This window comes from Sciurus carolinensis, chromosome 2 (assembly GCF_902686445.1).
Source record: "Sciurus carolinensis chromosome 2, mSciCar1.2, whole genome shotgun sequence".
NCBI classification, from domain to species: Eukaryota; Metazoa; Chordata; class Mammalia; order Rodentia; family Sciuridae; genus Sciurus; species Sciurus carolinensis.
The window spans coordinates 44,671,499-44,696,405 of NC_062214.1; the positions used below are offsets into that span (position 1 = coordinate 44,671,499).

Genomic DNA, 24,907 nt, shown 5'->3' on the forward strand with positions numbered 1-24,907 from the left:
GACTCCTACTCTAGGCTGTGTGTTCCCATCCTCAGGTTGTACATATGCCAATTGAACAAACTTCAAAATCATGCATTTTTACTCATTTATCATACAGCTCCAGGGCTCAAATCTTACCCCATCATCAGCCTGGACCTTTCTTCTTTTCTTGACTTTTTCTGGCATGAGTTTGTCTACTCTCTCCTTATCTGATGCTGTTCCAAATTCATCTTCAAAGTTACGCCACGATTCCAGCAGCATAAGTCTCTCTTCCTTTTCTTCACAGTTTCGCATGGTCTTGTTAGCCTCTTCATAAATCTGTCTGCATTTAGCCACACTTCCTTCTTTCCCTGAAGACAACTCAAACTGAGCAAAACTGATCCATACCTTATAGAAAATTATTATGGAACCAAATTAGCAATGTCACCTAGATGACAGTAATATAATAAAACTAATTTCTAGGTCATGACATCTGAATATAATATAGTCATCTCTAGTGTTTCAAAGAATGTCCTGAATATATGCTTCAATGTAAGTATGGAAGTAATCTGTTTCCATATCCAATTAAAATCATGAAAAGAGGAACTTTTTTCAGTCTTATAATATCGAAGATATTCACATGCAGTACAAACAATGCCCTGGTATAAGTTTAACATTCACAAGTCCTCTAAGACTTGTGGGTTCTCTTTAAAAGGAAGGAAATAATTTAAAATAAATTTTCTTTTTTTCCTGCAGTACTGGAGATTGAACTCAGCGCCTTATGCATGCTGGGCAAGTACTCTACCACCGAGGTACATCTCCAGCCTTTTTAAAAAAATTTTATTTTGGGATAGGGTATCACTAAGGTGCCCAAGCTGGCCTTGAACTTCTGATCCTCCTGCCTCAACCTTCCAAGTACCTGAGATTACAGATGTGCATCATTGTGCATGGCTAAATTAAAATTTTTAATAAAGAGCAGTTAAAATACAGAAAGAGTATTTTTTTGGCATTGCTGATTCAAGCAAAATCAAAGTTCAACAACAAACCACAGGATACCTTGACGTGTTGTGTTCGCTGAAGCAACTGTCGATAAAGATTTCTTGTTCTTTCAGTTTCTTCCTGTTCAATTTCAAAATCAATATATGATTTCCAAAGCACCTAAGAAAAATAATAGGTCAGTCTTGACATTTACAAAGCAGCATGCCCCATCCAAAATCCAACTTACCTATCAGTCTAACCTACATCCATGAACAGAACTTTTGCTAAGCAATTAATCAACAGCATGTGAATGAAATAATATTGGCATTTATAAGCTTGCCAAAACTCAGAATTCTATATTACAGGCCCAAAGACCATGGATTCAGTTTTAAATTCTCCTTTGGAGTTTTTCCAAAATGTTCACTTTAATCAAGAACTGAGAAATTTGCTAAGTGTCTCCCAGGTACTTTCATGATCCTGCCACATGTCATTAACCTCCGGGGAGAAAACTGGTCCAAGTCAGTCAGTATGTTTTTATCTCTACTGTAAATTTCTTGTTATCTGAGTTAAATTCAACAAGCATTTATTGAATAGGTGCCTACTTGTCAGGGCACAAGAATAAATAAACTGTGGTCTGGACACTTGGGAGCAGCAGTCTGGTAGAAGAACTGAGGCCAGGAGATGGAACCAGAGATACAAAGCACTGTCCTGATGTAGGCAATGGGGCCTGACCATTAAATGTAGGGTTATGTTAAGTCAATACTGACAAAATGGCTGAGTAAGCTGTGACTCCAATGTCACTCAAATCGGTCCTATAGTCTGGCACCACCACATGGCTCAAGCTTAACTACTGAAGGCTGGCCAATACACCAGGACAGCAGCAATTATATTCTAGGAACATCATGGGCTAATTGGAGCCTCTTTTATTGGCCCAATCCAGGCAAAACTGTATTAGAACAGGGATGTGCAATGTCCACCTCCATCTCTCCTGTTCTGCAGATGGGCTGCCTGCTGGCTGGCTGCTTGCCAAGCCTTTCCTTCCCTTCCCCATTTGAGGAAGGGAGGAAGAGAGCTCATCATCCACACCTCTATATCCTAATTCATCCTGGGTGTTTACTGCACCCAGTTAGAGGGCTTCTTTTTCCAACTACCCCCCAACCCTGCTCACCTTCCTATCCAACAAACAGAAAAATCCTATATGAATGGAAGAAATTGGAGGTTAGTCAGAGTGTGTTTATATTCTAAAACAAACACACACACACACACACACACCACACTCTTAGTGCTCTAAAGGAATATTAGAGAAGTGTCTAGAACAAAATTACATGCAACTTGAGATCCTCACCTCTGGCATGTCTAAGCGTGGTTGGCTGATGGCTAACTCATAAATGGCCCGGGCTCTTTCAATATCACCAAGGATTGTCTCTAATTCTGCAAATTTAATCCAGGAGGTACAATTTTCTGGCCCAAATTCCAGAAACTTTTCATAAAGCTTCCGGCATCTGTCAAATTCTCGAAGCTGCAGTTCCAATTCTATGTAACCTTTAAATAACTTGTTCTTTGGACATTTGCCTATGGAAGTTCCCTGGAAAATAAAATGCCCAGATGATTGTGATACCATCATTTAAACATGGCAGGCCATAATGTTGCTCTGTGATATAACACTGTTCACAGTGGCTCTTGACAAAAGGCCAGAGGAAACTTCTCTAGCTCAATCAGTTGACAAGACAGCCTGTGCTCACTGGTACCTAGTCCACTATTTTGGATTTTAAGTTTTCTCAGGGAAAATGAATGTCAGATATGAAAACCTCCTTCAAATAAAAAGGTAATCAAAGATGACACTTGACTTGCCAGGGTAATAGTAGCTTATCTAAAGACAAATTATATTTAAATACAGCATTTGATCCTATTAAAAATTTTGGAACAATTTTTAGGAGGAAGATGCATTTAATACACCGGAAGTTTGCGAGGGACCAGACTCTTGAGTCTAGTCTGAGGACAGATCTAGCAACTGGTAGCTATAGACATTTCCAGTGTTGAAAGAGAATGTTCATTTGCCTTAGGTAATAAGAATAATTTAAGTATCATCATCCGATGTTTTTTTCCTAGGGCTTTCTAACAGGCCCCAGGCTATAAAGATAGAAATTTCTGTTGTTTCTTAAGTAGAGTAGGAATTATATAACTTGTAAGGACTAAGATTTAAAATTTCTTCTTATATAACTTCATGAAGCATCTGATCCTTTCTTTACTTACCAAAGCTCGTCTGGCAAATGGTAAATTTTTCTGTCTTATTTCAAATTGCGCATAATATAACCACATTTTGGCAAACGTGAACTAGGAAACAAAAGCACAAAAACATCTAGCTGAAGAAATTCATTTATATTGAGTTAAAGAAAATCTAAATTAACCAAAGGCTACTGGCAGTTAGATTTTCCTGAAAATTCTGAGTGAGGCAGGATGTATTTTGCTTACTTACAAGTAAAGATTTCACAACAGTTAAAAACATGATTCCTATACTTTACAGTATTTCATGACACTGCAGCCTCTCTGAATAGGCCTAGTTTTGTGGGCCATTTGTATGTAGACAGAACATCCTATGTCTATTCTGAGAAGATAACTTGGCAATACTTCAACAGCAAGAAAGACTTTGTTTCCTAAGCTGGGAAACATGGCAGAGGTAACATCTCAACCATCTCTAGAGAAGCAAGAGATGCACTAAATTATCAACAAACACAGTTCTGTGTCTCTCACATATGTTGTGTGAACTCTGTCAATGTCTTCCTCTTTATACTCAGTCTATTCAAATTACCCAGTCTCCTCTGAATTTCTTACATATCATCTATATTATTAGTTTGTTTCTCAATTCAGGTTATCCTCTGAACTAGAGTGTAATCTCATTCTTATTTATGTTTTCTATGGTGCCTAGTACAGGGAAATAATCTCTAAATGTTATTTCATTCTATTATTTCACAAGTAATAGACGAAGATTTTGACCTGGATGAAGTTGAACACTTTAGAGCAAACATACCTTTTTGTGAGGAATTAGTTCCAAAGAGGCTTGATATACCTGTCTTGTCCTTTCAGGATCCTGTATAAAAAATTTTCACAAAATATTAAAGTCTGTTGCTAACACTAACTTCACTAGTTACTAATTTTACCAGTAAAAATGTACACTCCCAACATTGAATATGTTTTTTCAAGTGGCTATTTTCAAACCCTGATTCCATTTATGATTAAAACTATGAACTACCTGTGGCCATCAAACTTTGGTTTAAGAATCACCAACAATATAGACATCAAATTCTGAGCGCTTCTTTGTAGAAAGGATCTGCCTGATAGCAGAAAGAAACAAAGAGGTTTTATGGTCTCAGATCAATAGCAGGTTAATCTTTATCAGTTAACTCACATATGACCAATATCTGAAAATGTCATTTAATTTTAACCTAAAACAAAAATGTATAATCTAGCTGTGCTTGTGAGCTAGATTTGCAAGAAAACCCATAATTACAGGAAACTATATATAATTAACCTGAGAATTGGTACCTTATTCTCTTTCAAGTTCCATGTTATTTTGTTTACAGTGGTATAGATTTGCCTAGCATATGCAAGACCCCGAGTTTGATTTTTAGTGCTGTGAAGAAAACGCACACACACACAACCTATCATCTCAACTTTGCCCACAACAGTTATAGAGAATTTAAAATGTTGCAGAGAGAATATATAACTATATGGTTGAACAGAGGCCTGTAAGAATTTAAAACTAAACTTATCTGTTTCAAGGATTGTAATTATCAACTACTACCCACAACAGATAAGCTATGAGTACAGGGGCAAGGAAATCATTAATAGCTGACATAAAATTCAATATTTTTACCTTTGCCTCCAATTCTTCATAGAGTGCATAGTTGATCCAAAGATATATGTAGCGCTTCCAGTGCCTCTTCTCCTGAATGGGTGGGACATTGGCAATGGCTCTCTCATAGACCTCACGCACAGTTTCAGCTTCTGCATCACTTTCCACCAAGCGCAAATAATCAAACCATGCATCATAATTGTGTGGATTAGCCTAGAAAGACAAGCCACTTAACTAATAAAGACAAAAACAAGAGCTATTATACTGTGTGAGCTGAAAGGAGGCACCAGAATGACTTTTTATAGTTTAGCACTTTTTCTGCTGGATTTTACCTGTTATATCATTTGAAAAACACCATTCTTGAAAAAGCATAAATAAAAAAATAAAAGAAAACCAAAGGAGAGGTTATTAGCTAGGTGTGGTCCCTTTCCTGCATAGCCATCACTCAATAATGAGACACCTATTCTTATTAATGTATTATTAATGTACACATATATATGAGTACATATCATTAGATTTATAATAAAATTACGATGGAATTTTATCATGCTCACAATTATGAAGCCTGCCTTTTCAGTCAACAGTAATTTATCTTGCTGACCTACCACATCACTTAATGCCAGACTTACTCCTTTACTTGGAGAGATTTTAATCTGACTAAAGTAATTTTAACTACATAGCACAATGGTGAAAGAAAATGCTATTATTTTAAATTGAAATCAACATAGTACGTAAGGATGAGAATGGAATCATATCTACCATACATCTCTTGTCCAAGCAGTTAAAGCTAAAGGAAATAATGTGCAAAACAGATTTTTAGATACCTACAACTCTTCCATCTTCTTCCAAAAAAGAGCTCAAATAGTTTGGACATTTTAAGTTTCACAGTACACTATCAGCAATTAATAGACAACTTTCCACATGTGAATGGTATAGCAACTCCAAATACGGTTTGCCTGCCTTTTCTATCAGTCTTGTGTATTCCAACTTGTCTGAAATGTGCCACTGATCACAGACATTAAAAAAGAAACCATTGATAGCCCTAACTTGCTATTATTCATGTCAGAGCAACTAGTACTGATGAGCACTTCAAAGTTAACCACCCACACCAGCACCTACCTTCACTTCTTCTTCATACTGGAATCTCCGTTTGCTCACGATGATGTCTTCAATACCCCGCCGATCACCAAATTTCTTCTCAAAGATGGTATAATTTTTAAAGAGATCTTGGGCCTCGTGTTTTGGAATTCTATCCAGGGCATACTTGTAGATGACTCGCACCCTTTCAAACTAAAAGCAGACAGGATGACTACCTTCCATTACACATTCTCATTCCAGTCACAAAAAAGAGAGTAATAGTATTACTTCTAAGATTTTAAGGTGTCAAAATGTTCAAAATAAACCTTTTCTTCTCTCTTTGGCTGAAGGTATCTGTGTCAGGAGTTCATCTTTGAGCTCCACATTTAATGTTGTCTGGCTAGTATTACAAATTGGAGGTTTATTGCAAAACTCAAACTAAACAGGACCCAAACTGAACTTTTTTCTCTCTACTTCTAAGCTGGTTCTTCCCAGTCTTCCCAATCTTAGTAGGCAACACCTGTAGTCATATGCTAGCTCACATCAAAATTTCCTCTTTCTTTATTCCTTTCCTTTTCTCATTTCCCACATTCACTTCTTCAACAAGCCCTGCCATTTCTACCTCTTCAACACAGCCCTTTTCTTTTCTCCCTGCTGCTGACCTATTTCCATTTCTAACGTGAACCATTTCAAAAGTTTCCCCACTGGTCGCGTCTGGTTCTACTTTTGCTAATCTCTCCTTCTCTGCAATATATTCTCTATAAATTAGCCAGTAGTTCTCCTTAAAATATAAATCATATCCAAACACTCTCTCACTTCAAATCTTTCAATGTTTCCCTTTTGCAACAGAATCTGGACTCTCCAGCCTAACTCTATCAAGTCTACATTATTTGAGGTACTGTCAGATTCTTTTTATATACAACTAAGGAAGAGAAGAACTTATTTTGTGTTTCATTCTGAATTCCATTCTCTGTTCTGAGAACTTCTGGTTTTTTGCTGCCCAAGTTTATTACCTATAAACTCCTTTAATGAGGCTGCCATAGAACTCTCAAGTTCATAGACATTCAGATTTAAAAGCTTAATTTTCAAGCAAATAAAACAAAATTAAGACAGTTATGATAAAATCTACAATCATTCAGGTCCCAATCTGCATCTCAGCCCCATATGTATACTATTTTCTGAATGAGATTGTTTTTGTCTTTGCAAAACATTTTCTCTAAAGACAAATAAAAAAAATGGAAATGACCTCATTGTGCACAAGACGTAACCTTTTCTAAGTTGTTTTGCAATGCAATCAATTTACTGAAGTATACTTACTTCTTTCTGATTTTCCTCAAATTTGGCAAAGGCAACATAAAGGTGTTCATCCATATGTTCATCTCCAAAGAATTCCACAGCTCTCTCATACACTTTGCGTGCATGGGCAAAATAAGCATGTTTCTCTTCAAAGCGGGCATACTTGATCCAGTTCTTCACATCAGGGTGCACAAGGACGAGTGCAGGGGAATTAAGGAAATACTAGGCAAGACAACATGGCTTAAAAAGAAATCACATAAACATCAAAACCATACCAAACTCTAAAACCCCAATAATTCAAACTATGACACTAGGGGTGATAAACAAAGGTACAATAAGACTCATCTCTGGTCTTCACAAGGGTATTCACCTCTATCTGCCTTCAGTGTTGTACTTGCCTATCTCCAGTACTACAATAATAAAATAAAAAACGAAAAGAAAAGAACATGGTCAATAAATAGTATCTATTATATTATATAAGCTCAATAACCTTAATACCTGAACAAACGATTGAGGGTGGGTGGTGGAAACAATCATACCACATGAAGAAAACTGTGAACTAGAGCCAAAAGAGAAAGTTTTGAATTACCATTTTATTTCCTAACAGAACCTATTTATAATCTATCTTTCCTGAAGAAGGAATTAATTTCCAAAGTAGTAATACATTCAAATATGGTAAATATATTAAGAATATCAGTTCTGAAGCTGGTCTGCTGGGTTCAAATCCCGCCTCATCATACCTATGAGATCCTGGTCAAGACATACTCATGCCTCAGTCCTCAAGCATAGAATGGGAGTAGTTCCTACACTGTAGAGCTGGCATGAGGGATTGACAGTATTTGTAAAAGCCCTTAGAATAATGACTGGCACAGAGCAAATGCTATGAAAGCTTCCGTTAAACTAATGTTAAAACAAGTAGGGACAATTAAGACCTTAACATTGCATGATAAAGTTGATTCTTGTTGTTTACAATAGTTATATTCTATAAAGTCATCACATTGAATGCCAAGCTATTACTCCTAGGGGAAATGTGTACATACATACATCTCATGTAGATTATAACCTTAAATTCTAAAAACAACTAATTCTGGAAGGCTGTTTTCTTTATTTTACAAGAGAAGCTGTGGTCCCAAGGAGTTAAGTAATTGACCTGAAACTGCCCCACTAAGGGGGTCAGAATTGGGTATTCAAGTCCCATCCCACTGTCCCGAGAACTAGAGCTCTTTGAGAGGCACAGCACCGGCCCCTCCTCTCTTCACTTCCTGAGCATCACTATTTGAGGCTGAAACATGGAAGCAGAGTAGTGCTTTACTGGACTCGGGCTGGAAATATGCAGAGCAAGCAACTCAAATTTTTCACTGCTGTGCACATGTCCACAAATGATTGCAAAGTACTGCGATCGCTGATTCGGGGATTACAAATAAAAGTTAGCAAGAATGTGAACTTACAACTATGGGATCTGTGAGTAGTAAGGATTGTTGTGCTTCTGTTTCTAAAAGTAGTTCCAAGTTATTGATTAATCTTCATACCACCAAAGGGTTTTTTTTTTTAATTTTAATTTTTTTTTTTTAGTTGTTGATGGAACTTTATTTTTATTTATTTATATGTGGTGCTGAGAATTGAACCCAGTGCCTCACGCTTGCGAGGTGGGTGATTTACCACTGAGTCACAACCCTGGCCCCAGGTTTTTTGTTTTTATCCAGCAGTGATGGGAATCACCTAGGACTTTGCACCTACTAGGCAAGTGCTCTACCACTAAGCAACACCCCCAGCACACACCATAGGCATTTTTATTCTTGTTTCAAAGAGGGCACCAGGGCTCAAAGGAGTTAAATTTTGAAAAAATTGCCTAGCTCAGCAAGAAGTGACAGCATCACACAGCTGGTAAATGGTAAACTTCTGGGTGAACTCCAGGAAAAGTCCAACAAAAATCTCCCAAAACAAGGACTGGCTATAGCAGCCAGGACCTTAGTATATCATTTTCTACAAGGAACCAGAGCATTAGTACTAAAATAGAAATAAACCTAAAGCCTAAAGCCTCACTGGAAAGGACTCACTCACCCAAACCACAAATTTTCAGTATGAGCAATCTATCCCTACAAAATAAATGTGAAACTGATGAAACTTGCATTTCTGACTTCTGGAGTAACACTAATGGCTACATGTCCTGACCATAATATCTCTATGGGAGGAACAGCTCCCAGGACAACAATGGTACCACTCAGATCTCATTCAAAGGATATATCGTTCATAAATGGTGCGGGCCCGTTCCACCTCTTTGTATCTTAGCTCAAAGTTGATGTAGGAGTGCCAGGCTTGCTCCTCAGGCTGCCATTCCATCCAGCGCTCAAACACCTGTCGAGCGCCAGCAATGTTCCCCAACATCTCCTCCATGTATGTGTACTTGTACCTTTAATAAGATCATCCAAAAATATCTGTTGTGGCAGGAATGACTTAGGGGAAAAAATGAGCTTTGACAATTTCTAGTTTGTCTTTTATTAGTGGGAAGATTTAAAGCTTTATCTTTTCTCATGGTTAAATCAAACATGAAATATAAACCTGAAAAATGATGAACCTTGGAGGGAAAAGTTATTTTTTCTTAAAAATTGCCTAGTCCAACAAGAAGTTTTGCATGAAATATCATTATAATTAAAGTGTCAGTTTTGATTATAAAGCTATTAAACATTAGGCTTATGACAACAGACTATGGAACATTAAAAAGCACTTACTAGGATGCAAATTTAATTATGTACAACATTTATAACTATGTAAATAAAGCAAATACATAAAAATGTAGAACTTTTTTGTAGAACAGTCTATAAAAGGCTGTTCTAGCAGATCAGAAACTTACCAGAATTGGTTGACTCGTGGCAGAGTTGTGATGGCACGGTCCCAGATATTACGGGCATGGTTGACCTGGCGATTCTTCATTTCCATTTCTGCATATTTCAACCAGAGTGTAATGTTTCGATAGTCTACATCTAAAGCACGCTCGTATATGGATCGTGCCCTTAAGAAGCAAGATTTAAAGGGTATCAAAAAAAAAAAAAAAAAAGTGCATGTAACATATGTAGCAATTGTTTCAAACTCTTTGAATTTCATTCAGTGTCTACCATGAGCCAGGTTCTGGGCATGAAAGGATGAAGAGATAGGAAATTCTCAAGTACTTTATAAAGTCTTATAGAATGATAGGCTAGCATGTAACTATAATACAATGTGATAAACATTGTAGTTAAGACCCATACAGTGAAGTAGAGAGAAAGAAATGATGATGTGTGATGAACATCACCTAGCCTAGAATTCTGAACTTGAGGAGAGGCCAAGGTTGTGGGGAGAAGTACTCCAACAGGTAGAGAGAACAGCCAAGTGACATAGTAAGGAGAACTAATGTACTTAGGGAGTGACAGGTACAGAGGCACACTAGGGAAAAGGGAGTGAGGGGAGAGTGCAGAAAGGCTACATAACACCAATGATCAAGACACAATTTTTATCTTTTTGGTGGACCACTTTTATCTTAAAAATCTCAATAACATATAAAGGAGGTGAATCTGGAGGCAGATTCTGTATTTCTGTATCTGTAGAGTGTGTGCTGGTGGCAAGACCTACCTGTGGAAAGTCCTCCTGCCATGTCCCTCAGAATTACCTGTGTAGCAGCCCTGAGGCCCTTCAAGGGAACTGCTGGGTTCCATAGAACAAATACCAGAGGCATACTCTTTTACCTGTGCTTTAAATCTTTCTGTTCTTTTATATCTGTTAACTTATGACATCTTTATCTACAAAATCACACTCTCAACAATGACATTTTCTTTCTTATTTCCAGAAACCCAGAGTGCTGGGGATTCGAACCAGGGCCTCCAGCATGAGAGGCTGGCCCTCTACCAATTGTGCTATATGGCCTGCTTATATTTTTTATATCTGTTAATTTATGGCATCTTTAGATACACAATTATAATCTTAGCAATTTTACCTTTGAATCTCCTTTAGACTTTCTTCCCATTGTGCGTATTTTATCCAATTACTAATCACTGTCCTGTTTTTTCTTATGTTATCTTCAAAAGTCTGGAAGAAGACAAAGAGGGTCAGTTAAAGGGAAAGTGACTAAAAATAACATCACTCTTTGTCTATTATAAGCCACCTTCTAAAATGGTTGTTCATTTTATTCTTACTTAAAAGAAGTTACATGCTGGAGTCCTTGAGGAATAAGACTCCCACAATAGAAGTTTATAATCACTTTTCTTTAAAGTTTTACATATAAATAAAGAGAAAACTGTAGATATAAAGAGTTATTGGCAGAATTTTGATATTGTTTCCTATCATCCATGACAACTGATACTTTAAAATGCTCTATTCTTGTTCCTCATATGAAAATGTTTTCAAATATTACCTTTAAGTCGTCTCAGTAATTCTTGGAATTTCATATGTAACTCATTGAGAGCAACAAATAAGTGAACACAACAGGATTAGTGGCTTAAAATAATCCAACATTCTAGAGTGAGGAGGTCAAATCAGATCCCAAAGGCTTCTTGTGATTCTTCCCCAGGTCCTAACTCTTAACCACAACAGGTGATACAGACAGAGGTACCCAATGAGCCTTGGCAAGCATACCTCTCTTCCGCATGACAGTTGTTCCACCTGTTAAACTTCCACCCATCTTTGGTTCAGCACTAAAATTGCGTCTCTAGTGAATTTAATTTCTTTTAAACAGACAATTCATAGCCATTTTATATATATATATATAATATATAATATATATAATATATATTTCTATAAAACGGTTATCTGATGATCACAAATTATGTTATTCATGTGACTAGAAAAAGAAACACCTCATTACATTTTATAGATTCAAAGCAATAAGGAACTTTCCAAACCAACCTATAAATTCTTAACAATTAGTGGACAGACTGACCTTCCTTTTCCTTAGTTTGTAATCATTTAATTCTTCTTCATCTGTGATCTTCTGTTGAGGTGGAGGTGGAAGAAGCTCAAGTTCTCTTTCTTTAGCTTCTCGTAAGAGTTGTTCAGCAGTTATCTGTACTTCAGCCGGGGCTTTGTTTTTTACCTTTTAAAAAAGAAGACATGTCTATTTTTGGCAGATATTCTTCACACAAGGTTTAAGACACAAGGATAAAGTTTTTAGGATGTGAACTTCCTAAGTATGACTACAAGATACCCTCTTTGGATGTCACATTCACATTTCTCCATGAGACTGAATAGGAAAACAATTTTGATCTAGAATAACATCTACTACAAACAAATAGGTAAAAGTCTCAAGAGAAAAAGGTGGCAAAAATAATTGCAAGTTTTCACCTTTAGGTAACTATAATAATGAATTGTGAGATTAGGTAAAATTCTCACCAGAGGTTTTGCTTTATCAAGAGTTGTGTGGTTCCTTATCCAGCATTATGACTTTCGTTTACAGAATTCTTAAACTTATTTTAATGCCCTTGCTGATGACTGGTTTGATTTTTCATAGCATTTTAAGTCAACTTAAACTTATTGAACAAGTTCCCATCATTTGACTTCAAGCTTAATGAAGTCTTAGAACTGTGCTGTCCAATACAGTGGCTGTGAGTCACATGTGGTGAGTCTAAACTGAGCTGGCCTATAAGTGTAAAACACTAGTTTTTAAGGTTTAGTATGGAAAAAAAGAATAAACTATCTAACCAAACATTTTTATATTGTTGACATGTTGAAATAACACTTTGAATACACTGGATTAAATAAAATATATTATTAAAGTCATCTGCATTTTGCTTTTTTAAGTGTGGCTGTAAAAAATGTTTAAATAACATTTAAACGTGGCCATAATTTTAATGTACCTGCCATTCTATTTCTATTGAACCAAAGATGCCAATTAAAGTTTATAGAATTTAGCTGGGCACAGTGGGCAGAAGGATCTCAAATTGGCCACCAGTCAGGGCAAGTAGGCAATATCCTGTCTCAAAATAAAAAGGGTTGATGATGTAGCTCTGCAGCAAAGCACTTGCCCAGCATGTGCAAGGCCCTAAATTCAATTCTAGTACCTCAAGTAAAAAATATTGTTTTGAGTAAGAAATACTTAATGACAATTAATATTTAATGTTATTCATGGAGCAGTGATGATGATGATGACCTAAATTTAATGAACACAGGTGCTTTATATGCAGTATCTCTGGAAGTCATCTAGGTTGATACCTAAAAGTCAAGCTTAAGAAAGCCTTCTGGGCTGGACAAACAAGTAAGAGGAAGAGTACCTGTAAAAGCTTAGGATAAGGCTTTCCATATATTAAGCACTTGGTAAGTATCAGCCATCCTTGAAAATAACAGATAATAAATCTGTTTAACTTACTTAAATTGTGCCACTTAGCAACTCCCGTAATCTACTTTCATTCCCTCCAATATCAGTTGGGTTAACTCCTATGCAGCCTTCAAGTCCTCAGTCAAGTTTACTCTGAAGAGAAGAACCCTGCACAACATCAGTAACATCTAGCCAGACTGCCACCTTACATTTACTCGTGTTTTATTTGAGTAGTGCCAGCTGCCCGCTTAAGGTCGAACTCCAGCACCTAACACAGTGCCTGGCTCGATAAATCCTTGCTGAACGACCCCACTTTTGCCCTGCAAGAATTACTTCCAAAACGAGGGCTATGCCGACGCTAGTCGCGCTCTAGGTACAAGATTCCTGATCTCAACACCAACAGCCCCTTTCCCTGTTTCTCCTACGGACGCTCCCAGGGAGTGCCTGTCCCCGAGTCAACACTCTCTTGACCCGAGCACCACCAGGGATGCAGCTGCGGGCAGCCCTTTTCCCGGACCCCCTCCCACAAAGCCCCTCGCTATGGCCTACCTTAGCCACTTTGGGAATGCGCTGTTTCCCAGCCGCGGTGGAGGCCGCCATGTCTGCAGTAGCGGGCCTCGGGAAATCCCCGCCCTCACCAGACCCCACAGATCACCCCCGAGGGCTCGCCAAGACCACAAAGCTTTCCGACAACAAACCGGGTGCCGGAACTGGAAGCGGAACTCGCTGGTATGACCTTTGGCCTTCCTCACGCGCCGTGACGAAGGCAGCGCCGTTTCCGTGGTAACCAGGCTGCGCGTCCTCTTTGGAGCTGTGGGTGGAGTGCGGCGTCTCGGAGTTGCGGGTAAGGTGGGTAACGCTGGCCTGCCCCTCAAGGACGCAGGGTCTTAGTCCGTCTCCGGGACTGGGTGGCTTTGTTCGTCCGTGGCACCCTGCAAAGACAGCAGGAACCAAGCTCGGATCTGGGTGCTCGAAGGTGAGGGCAGAGGGGCAGGAGAGGAAACTACCATTCCCAGCGTGCTCAAGGATATCTACCACATTGCTTGACTCACCAGCGCCGCGGTGCATTCTGGGCTTTGTAGTCTCCGAGGTCACCTCCCCCCAACACCTTGTTTCTGATTTCCCAAAGTTTGTGTGGAAATATCGAAGACTTGGAATTTACAAAAACAGGAGGCATGTTGAAGTCAGACAGTAGGGAAAAAAGTGAAAATAAATCATCAGAGTAACTAACAAACCACCTAGCCTTGTCGTTAGAAACTGATGTTTAAATTGATGATTTAAAATGTTTTAGCCTCAATGTTCTCAACTATAAAACGAAGATAGTTGAACTTATTTTTCTAGGATTAAAGAGGTAATCTGTGTAAAATGTTTAGTAAATGTTAGCTGGTATAACACTTGACCTACTTTCAAAATCAGAGTAGTCAAGCAATTATTAAGAAAAATATTTTAAATAATTTTTTTTGTAAGAGAAGTTCACAGAAAAATTGAGTGAAAGGTACAGAGATTGCCCACGTACCTCCTCTACCCACCCACTCCTCTTACACAAAACCTCTCTACTAATATCCTTCTAGAATGGTATTATCAAAGAATCCACAATGACACATTATTATTTCAAGTCCATAGTTTATTTTAGTGTTCACTATTGATGTTGTACATTCTTTGGGTTTGGACAAATGTATGTAAGTGTGTCCATGGCTATAGTAAAATTGAATTGGATGAAAAAATTTTATATCACTAACATAAGGAGAAATAACCTAATGAAAATAAATAGCTGTTGTCATTGACATGTAGGTGGAGAACTTTCCTTTTCTTCTTGTTTTTCTCTTTTTAAAATTCATCTAAGTATATTATATACAGCATTTTATGTTCTTGTAGAATTAGCTAATGATAATATGTTTCATAAACAAGTCTCGTTTCTTTTTTGTTTTTAAGTTAAAATTCAAACCAGTAAATGATAATATTTATGGATAGCTCTGATAGGAGTCTAGACTTTATTAAAGTTTATTTCTAACCGATTAAGGTAAAGATAACATTTATAAATATGAAAATGTATTGTCTCTACCAGTCTACTCTGTCTTCATAGCAAGCACTAAATTTCACAATCACAGGGGCTATGGAAAATATAGTTGAGTATTTAATCATTCTTATAGTAGCCAGTAAGGTTATGATCATCTCCTTTGAAACAAGACTGTTATTCTAGGGCTTCTATGATTTGGAGTGAGAAAGGCCTTGAGGTGAGTTACCCTCCAGTGATTGTCTCTCTCAGATAAGCTATCATTCCCATTCCAGCATAAAACAGAAAATTCTGTCTGAAATTATACATATATCATTAAAAAAGAGGGTAGTTTCACTGAGAAAAGGGTCTCGATACAAGATTTCATATTAAATATTTCTGGACATGAATAGTAGTAGTAGTTGTTCAACAATGCAAATGTGCCTAAAGCCACTAAAATATACATTTAACAATGGTTAATATGGTAAATTTGTGTTGTGCATGTTTTGCCACAATAAAAAGCAGAATTGAGCCTCTTGTATAAAGTTTATGCTTTTCAAAATGATAAGATACTAGTGAATTGCACAGGTAATTAAAAATTCATTTTCGAAATTAAATGTTAAGAACAATCTTCAGAATGTAAAATCAGTTTATGTTGCCACTGATGTAGGTAAAGCCATCTTGAAAGGAAATGCTCTCAGGTCATCAAAACTTGACTGCAACATGATTAAAAGTGTGTTACTTTTTCTAGGAAAGAATGTATTCATCACAAAGGGTCCTATGTTTAACAACAATGTTCACCCAAGCAAATAGTTCACCTTTGATTTTCTTGACTTGACATCTCCATAGTGGATGATGATCCTCTCAGGCCCCCAGCAACTGTGAAGCGATTTCTTGATATCCACTGAGAATGTCCATGCTGGATAATGATACTAATATGTACCGAGTACTTAACTACATATACACTGAGTACTTAACTACAGATCACACACTGCATTCACTGTTTTGTATATAATAACTAATTCATAAAACTCTTTGAGGTATGTGTATTATCTCTGATTTACAGATGAGGAAACTGAAGCACATAGAGTTTAAGCAACTTACACAGCTAAGAAGTGATAGACACTATCATCCTGATACTCTGATTCCACAGCCTATCCTCTTCACCACAGTACCAAGCCACTTACTTCTCTGTAAGCCACCTTTGGTAGCTGGACTTTCCCTATATTTGATCTACAAAAAGAGAGTGCTTGAGTGCTTGAGTGGTCTTGCCACAGCAAAAAGAAACATTTATTTATATCTGCTGAGTATGAAAAAGAATGACCTAATATTTCAAGTTTAGGAGATGTTACATAAATACCAGGATTGTCTTCCTTTGCAAAATGATGATCTGCCTTCCAGGGAGCCCATATTCATGTAAAGCCATGCCTGGCTGGAGCTGAGGGTGGCATGAGTTCCCTAGTTTAGTGAAGTCACCTGACATCAAGACTGTATGACAGTGACCACAAAGCACACAAAAGAAATCTCGTGTGCCCTATTTTATCAAAGGCAAAGAAATCAGGTTTGTGTTTGGTTTATATGACATGTTAACTGCCTGGGCTACAAAGACATCTGGACTGTGCAGCTGTTAATTTCCTCACTGTAAAAAAGGGAATTATTAAGAAATGAATAAATTGGCATTTTGGACTCTTCCTCAATTTTTATGAGCTCCAGGGGAAATGTTGCTGTCCCCAAGAGCTGGGTTTGCCTTGCTGATGAATGCCCTTCATAAGCCTGCAAAAGTGAAGGTGGTGAACAACGATTCCCGCTGTCACCCTGCTGTCTTCCCAGGTTCCCCTCTGCATCCCCCCAACATCTGGCACTTTTGACATCTAAAAGCTTGTGGTTATGAGTGGTCAAGCAGCAGTTTAATCTGAACATCAGAGGACAGTGAAGACAAGGGGACAATTTACCCACAAAGCATGCAGAGGGAAGTGGCGTGGGCTGTGCAGGGAAGAAATGCCCAGGGTTCTATTTGTGAACAAACATATATCCTGAGGCAAGTCACTTTAGTTCCTAGGTCTCAGTTTTCTCATCTGGTGAAGGAACTTAGTCCAGTACTCTTTCAAGCCTCTGTAGCACGCAAGTTCTTTGATGGGTCTTAACAATAAAAAAAGGTCAAATGATACAGTAGTTTTATAAGAAAAATCATATATATAATACATAACATGTAGCATATATGTAATATATACAGATATATATTTCCATTTATATGATATTCAGAATTTGGCAGAGATCATCTTTTTGAGTGAAGTCAGAATGGTGTTTATCTTCGGAGGGGGAATTGACAGGGAGTTGCCACAAGGCTGCCTTCCAGGGAGCAGGAAATGTTCCATATTGTTCTATTTTAAGTTTGTATATAATTGATCAGTTTTCCCTAGTTAGGGATGGAGGCAAGAGGAGTGATAAAAAGAGACAGACAGATTGAGATATTGAAACCATTTTATAGCCTTTTTTTCCTGTTAGCAGCATCTCTCAAAGTGTCTAACTGGACCTTAGACTCTTAGAATTAGAGATTCTGATCAAGAACTATGTGGGAAATGCTTGGTTATAAAAATAAAGCAGATTACTTTATTTGGGAACTTACCAAAACCTTTTAATGGGTGTTTAGTTGACTTTCCATTACTGTGAGAGAATACCTGAGATAATCAACATATAAGGAGGAAAGTTTTATTTTGACTCATGGTTTCAGAGATTTCAGTCTGTGATAACTTGACCCCATTGCTTTGGGCCTGTGGCAGTACAGTGCATCATGATGGGAACATATGTTGGAGGAGGTTTATTCACTTCATGGTGGCCAGGAAGCAAAGAGACACAGAAGGGGACAGGATTCCAATATTACCTTCAAGGGCATGCCCCCATTGAGCTCACTTCCTAAAACTAAGTCTCACCTCCTGAAGATTTCACCACTTCCCAATGACCCTAGCAGCTGGAAACCAATCCTTTAACACATGGACTTAACCATGAGTATGATGAGCTTTCAGGGAGACTATTGTAAGCAGCATTTCCTACACTCATTTGACCACAGAACTTTGTTGTCTCTTCATATCTCTTAATATTGCTTTCCTTCAAGTCTCCATCTTGGGGAACTCTATTTGGAACTTGGGCTACATGTATCAGTATTTCCCATATAACTCTTGACCACATGCAATGGTGGCTTATTAAATGGAAGAGGATACTGAATCATTAAATAAGTCCTTCCAGTGTTTTTCTTCTTATTGTTAGAATATCTTAAAGCAATTGGAAACAGAGAACACAATTATAGAGATTTCAAGTTAGACCAATCCTCAAAAACTTCATTTTGAGTGTCAGAACATTTTAGTTTGTTTGTGGTGACAGTCACCACAGACAACGCTCAGAACAAAATGTGGCACTCCAGTACTCCCATACCATATTTGCTCTGACCATAGGGAAATCAGATTGCCTGATTTTTTTGAGTATTGTATCCCAAATTATTTTGTCATTTTAGAGTAACAGTGGACTGTTCTCTCTCTCTCTCTTGGGGACAGGATAAAAAATGTCTATACTCACTTCTCCCCGAGGAAAGGTGGAAGTGGTTCATTGCCGAAGAACAGAGTCACAGGATATTTATTGTATCAAAAACCTCATTAGAAAATTTACCCAGAAGCTGTTTGGGAAGCTTAATATCATCTATCTTCTGTAAGTACATGACTAAGTAAGTTCAAGAATGTTTATCAGTTTTGTCTCAGGAATTTTATACCAGGAAGGTATCCCACTCCTTTGTCTTTTTTTAAATTTATTTTTATTGTAAACAAATGGGATACATGTTCTTTCTGTTTATACATGGAGTAACTGCATACCATTTGCATAATTATACATTTACATAGGGTAATGGTGTTTTATTCGTTCTGTTATTTTTTTTCTCCCCCCCATCCCTCCCACCCCTCTTTTCCCTCTATACTGTCCCTTCTTCCTCCATTCTTGTCCCCCTCCCACCCCCCATTATGTGTCATCATCCGCTTATCAGCAAGATCATTAATCCTTTGGTTTTTTGAGATTGGCTTATCTCACTTAGCATGATATTCTCCAATTTCATCCATTTACCTTCAAGTGCCATAATTTAATTATTCTTTATAGCTGAGTAATATCCCATTGAATATATATATACCACAGTTTCTTTATCCACTCATCAATTGAAGGACATCTATGTTGGTTCCACAATCTGGCTATTGTGAATTGAGCAGCTATGAACATTGTTGTGGCTGTATCTCTATAGTATGCTGATTTTAAGTCCTTTGGGTGTAGGCCAAGGAGTGGGATAGCTGGGTCAAATGGTGGTCCATTCCAAGTTTTCAAAGGAATCTCCACACTGCTTTCCAGAATGGCTGCACTAATTTGCAGCCCCATCAGCAATGTATGAGTATACCTTTTTCCCCACATCCTCTCCAACACCTATTGTTGCTTGTGTTCTTGATAATCGCCATTCTAATTGGGGTGAGATGGAATCTTAGGGTAGTTTTGATTTGCATTTCTCTTATTACTAGAGATGGGGAACATTTTTTCATATGTTTGTCGATTGCTTGTAGATCTTCTGTGAAGTGTCTGTTCATTTCCTTAGCCCATTTGTTGATTGGATTATTTGTATTCTTGGTGTAGAGTTTTTTGAGTTCTTTATAGATTCTGGAGATTAGTGCTCTATCTGAAGTATGATTGACAAAGATTTTCTCCCACTCTGTAGGCTCTTTCTTTGCATTGCTGATAGTTTCCTTTGCTGAGAGAAAGCTTTTTAGTTTGAATCTGTCCCAGTTATTGATTCTTGCTTTTATTTCTTGTGCTATGGGAGTCCTGTTAAGGAAGTCTGATCCTAAGCCAACAAGTTGAAGATCTGGACCTACTTTTTCTTCTATAAGATGCAGTGTCTCTGGTCTGATTTCAAGGTCCTTGATCCATTTTGAGTGGATTTTTGTGCAGGATGAGAGATATGGGTTTAGTTTCATTCTGTTGCATATGGATTTCCAATTTTCCCAGCACCATTTGTTGAAGAGGCTATCTTTTCTCCATTGCATATTTTTGGCACCTTTGTCTAGTATGAGAAAATTGTATTTATTTGGGTTTGTGTCTGTGTCCTCTATTCTGTACCATTGATCTACCTGTCTATTATGGTGCCAAAACCATGCCGTTTTTGTTACTATTGCTTTGTAGTATAGTTGAAGTTCTGGTATTGTGATACCCCCTGTTTCATTCTTCCTGCTAAGGATTGCTTTAGCTATTCTGGGTTTCTTATTCTTCCAGATGAATTTCACGATTGCTTGCTCTATTTCTGTAACTTAATGTCATTGGGATTTTAATTGGAATTGCATTGAATCTGTATAGCACTTTTGGTAGTATGGCCATTTTGACAATATTAATTCTGCCTGTCCAAGAACATGGGCGATCTTTCCATCTTCTAAGGTCTTCCTCAAGTTCTTTCTTCAATGTTTTGTAGTTTTCATTGTAGAGATCTTTTACCTTTTTGGTTAGATTGATTCCCAAGTATTTTATTTTATTTTTTTTTGAGGCTATTGCCAATGGAGTTGTTTTCCTTATTTCCCTTTCAGATGTTTCATCACTTGCGTATAAAAATGCTTTAGATTTATGTGTGTTGATTTTATAGCCTGCAATTTTGCTGAATTCATTGATGAAGTCTAGAAGTTTTCTGGAGGAGTTTTTTGGATCCTCTAAATATAGAATCATGTCATCAGCAAACAGTGACAGCTTAAGTTCCTCTTTTCCTATTCATATCCTTTTAATTTCTTTAGTCTGGCTATTTGCTCTGGCTAGAGTTTCGAGGACAATGTTGAATAGAAGTGGTGAAAGAGGACATCCCTGTCTTGTTCACATTTTTAAAGGGAATGGTTTCAGTTTTTCTCCATTAAGAATGATGTTGGCCATGGGCTTAGCATAAATAGCCTTTACAATGTTCAGGTATGTTCCTACTATCCTTATTTTTTCTGGTGTTTTGAGCGTGAAGGGGGTGTTGTATTTTGTTGAACGCTTTTTCTGCATCAATTGAAATAACCATATAATTCTTATCCTTACGTCTATTAACCTGATGGATTACGTTTATAGATTTACAGATGTTAAACCATCCTCGCATTCCAGGGATGAACCCCACTTGATCGTGGTGCATGATTTTCTTAAAATGCTTTTGGATACAGTTTGCTAATATTTTGTTAAGGATCTTTGCATCTATATTCATCAAGGATATTGGTCTAAAAATTTCTTTCCTTGATGTGTCTTTGCCTGTTTGGGTTATGAGGGTGATATTAGCTTCATAGAATGAGTTTGGTAGGGTATCCTCCTTTTCTATTTCCTGGAATACTTTGAGAAGTATTGGAATGAGTTCTTCTTTGAAGGTCTTCTAGAACTCGGCTGAGAATCCATCTGGTCCTGGACTTTTCTTGGATGGTAGGTTTTTAATGGTTTCTTCTATTTCACTGCTTGATATTGATCTGTTTAAATTGTGTGTGTCCTCCTGGTTCAGTTTGGGAGGAGCATATGTCTCTAGAAATTTCAGTGTCTTCGGTAGTTTCTATTTTGTTGGAATACAGATTTTCAAAGTAGCTTCTCATTATGTTATGTATCTCACTCGTGTCTGTCGTGATATTTCATTTTTCATCATGAATTTTAGTAATTTGAGTTTTCTCTCTTCTTCTCTTTGTTAGTGTGGTTAAGGGTTTGTCTATTTTGTTTACTTTTTCAAAGAACCAACTTTTTGTTTTGTCAATTTTTTGAATTGTTTCTTTTGTTTCAATTTCATTGATTTCAGCTCTGATTTTAATTATTTCCTGTCTTCTACTACTTTTGCTGTTATTCTGTTCTTCTTTCTAGGGCTTTGAGCTGTAATGTTAGGTCATTTAGTTGTTGACTTTTCATTCTTTTCTGGAATGCGCTCCATGCAATGAATTTTCCTCGTAGTACTGCTTTCACAGTGTCCTGGAGAGTTTGATATGTTGTATCGTTGTTCTCATTGACCTCTAAGAATTCTTTTATCTTCTCCCTGACGTTTTCTGTTATCCATGTTTCATTCAATAGCATATTATTTAGTCTCTGGGTGTTGGAGTAATTTCTGTTTTTTATTTTGTCATTGATTTCTACTCTCAGTCCATTATGATCTGATAGAACAAAAGACAGTATCTCTATTTTTTTGCATTTCCTAAGGGCTGCTTTGTGGCATAACATATGGTCTATTTTCGAGAGGGTTCCATGTGCTGCCGAGAAGAAAGTGAATCTGCTCGTTGATGGATGGAATATTCTATATATGTGTATTAAGTCTAGGTTATTGATTGTGTTATTGAGTTCTATGGTTTCTTTGGTTGGTTTTTGTTTGGAAGATCTATCTAGTGGTGACAGCAGTGCATTAAAGTCACCCAGAATTATTGTGTTGTGGTGTATGTGATTCCTGAAATTGAGAAGGATTTGTTTGACGTACAGGGATGCACCATTTTTGGGGCATAAATATTTACTATCATTATGTCTTCCTGATTTATGGTTCCCTTAAGCAGTATGAAATGTCCTTCTTTATCCCTTCTGACTAACTTTGGCTTGAAGTCCACTTTATCTGATATAAGGATGGAAACCCCTGCTTTTTTACTGAGTCCATGTGCGTGGTAGGTTTTTTCCCATCCTTTCACCTTTAGTCTGTGGATGTCTTTTTCTATGAGATGAGTCTCTTGCAGGCAGCATATTGTTGGGTCTTTCTTTTTCATCCATTCTGCCAGTCTATGTCTTTTGATTGATGAATTTAGGCCATTAATGTTCAGGGTTATTATTGAGATATGATTTGTATTCCCAGTTATTTGGGCTTATTTTTGGTTTTTAACTTGGCTTGGTTTCTTCTTTGAGTGGTTTTTCTCTAAGGTAGTTCCTCCCTTTGCTGACCTATATTGTTGTTTTTCATTTCCTCCTCACGGAATACTTTGTAGAGAACATTCTGTAGCGCAGGCTTTCTACTTGTAAATTCTTTTAACTTTTGTTTATCATGGAAGGATTTTATTTCATCTTCAAATCTGAAGATTAGTTTTGCTGGGTATAGGATTCTTGGTTGGCAACCATGTTCTTTCAGAGCTTGAAATATGTTGTTCCAAGCCCTTCTAGCTTTTAAAGTCTGGGTTGAGAAGTCTGCTGCTATCCATATTGGTTTCCCACTATATGTAATCTGCTGCTTTTCTCTCGCAGCCTTCAAAATCCTATCTTTATTTTGAATGTTAGGCATTTTCATTATAATGTGCCTTGGTGTGGATCTCTTGTGATTTTGTGCATTTGGTGTTCTGTAAGCCTCTTGTATTTGATTTTCCATTTCATTCTTCAGATTTGGGAAATTTTCTGATATTATTTCATTGAATAGGTTGTTCATTCCTTTGGTTTGTATCTCTGTGCCTTCCTCAATCCCAATAATTCTTAAATTTAGTCTTTTCATGATGTCCCATAGTTCTTGGAGATTCTGATCATGATTTCTTACCATCTTCTCTGTTTGGGCAACTTTATTTTCAAGATTAAATATTTTGTCTTCATTGTGTGAGGTTCTATCTTCCAAGTGGTCTAGTCTTTTGGTGATGCTTTCCATTGAGTTTTTTGTTTGGTTTATTGTTTCCTTAATTTCAAGGATTTCTGTTTGGTTTTTTTTTTTGAGAATCTCTGTCTCTTTGTTGAAATGATCTTTTGCTTCCTGCAGTTGCTCTTTCAACTGCTTGTTGGTATTATCATTAATTGCCTGCATTTGCTCTCTTAACTCATCCTTTGCTTCGTAAATCATCTTAATCATGTATAATCTGAAGTCCTTTTCTGATATTTCTTCTACCATACTGTCATTGGATTCTATTAATATAGAATCTAGATTTGTTTGGATCATTTTCTTCCCTTGTTTTTTCATGTTGTTCATGTATCTTCCCCTCTATCAGTGCACATCTGGGGTATTGCAGATTTCCCCCTATAGGCTTATAGTGGCCCTATAGGTTTCCTAAACCTTTTCTTTAAGGGGAGATAAATATTAGCAGTCCCCAATTCAGACACTATGCAATCCTAGACCAAATAACCCCTATGAGGACAATAACAAAATTGTCATAATAAACAGAATGAGTTCAACTATTATCTTTAGTATAACAAACAGATTTACAGTAAGGTCTGCAGTGACTAATGGAGGACAAAGAGGATGCAGAGGGATGTAAGATGTAGCTGTTAATGGGATAAGAAAAGAATATACAGAAGTTCTAGATAATAGAAAGGGTGAGAGTGTAATCAAAAGAAATTGGATGTTAGCATGCAAAAAGGAAGAAAGAGACTCTGAGGGAACAGGTAAACAAAAGGAAAAGAGAGCTAAAAAAAGTAAAGAAATAAAAACTTAAAATTGTTCAATAAGGAGAAGAAAGAAAATCTACACTGTAACAGTCATATAGTATTCAAACCTCCCAGTCTTCAGTAGCCTGATGCATGA

General features: G+C 37.2%; 2 protein-coding genes across 5 annotated transcripts in view; one reads left to right on the top strand and one right to left on the bottom strand.

The window, feature by feature from the left end:
- Nucleotides 1-14,155, bottom strand: part of Crnkl1 (crooked neck pre-mRNA splicing factor 1) — a 19,296-nt gene extending 5,141 nt beyond the window's left edge. The window contains exons 1-13 of the mRNA XM_047537649.1: nt 13,992-14,155; nt 12,072-12,224; nt 11,130-11,221; nt 10,014-10,172; nt 9,406-9,572; nt 7,184-7,362; nt 5,909-6,079; nt 4,811-5,002; nt 3,965-4,024; nt 3,190-3,270; nt 2,282-2,521; nt 1,015-1,116; nt 118-366 (exon numbers count right to left, since the gene is read on the bottom strand). Coding sequence (XP_047393605.1) covers nt 118-366; nt 1,015-1,116; nt 2,282-2,521; nt 3,190-3,270; nt 3,965-4,024; nt 4,811-5,002; nt 5,909-6,079; nt 7,184-7,362; nt 9,406-9,572; nt 10,014-10,172; nt 11,130-11,221; nt 12,072-12,224; nt 13,992-14,042 — 1,896 coding nt within the window. The 5' untranslated portion in view covers nt 14,043-14,155. The remainder of the gene's footprint in view (nt 1-117; nt 367-1,014; nt 1,117-2,281; nt 2,522-3,189; nt 3,271-3,964; nt 4,025-4,810; nt 5,003-5,908; nt 6,080-7,183; nt 7,363-9,405; nt 9,573-10,013; nt 10,173-11,129; nt 11,222-12,071; nt 12,225-13,991) is intronic.
- A 71-nt stretch (nt 14,156-14,226) lies between these two features.
- Nucleotides 14,227-24,907, top strand: part of Cfap61 (cilia and flagella associated protein 61) — a 283,555-nt gene continuing 272,874 nt past the window's right edge. For 2 of the 4 annotated variants that reach the window (XM_047537641.1, XM_047537646.1), the window contains exons 1-2: nt 14,227-14,291; nt 18,984-19,134. In XM_047537641.1, coding sequence (XP_047393597.1) covers nt 18,992-19,134 — 143 coding nt within the window. In that variant the 5' untranslated portion in view covers nt 14,227-14,291; nt 18,984-18,991. Of the gene's footprint in view, nt 14,419-18,983; nt 19,135-24,907 lie in introns of all 4 variants that reach the window. The other 2 variants (XM_047537643.1, XM_047537644.1) reach the window with 2 other exon arrangements.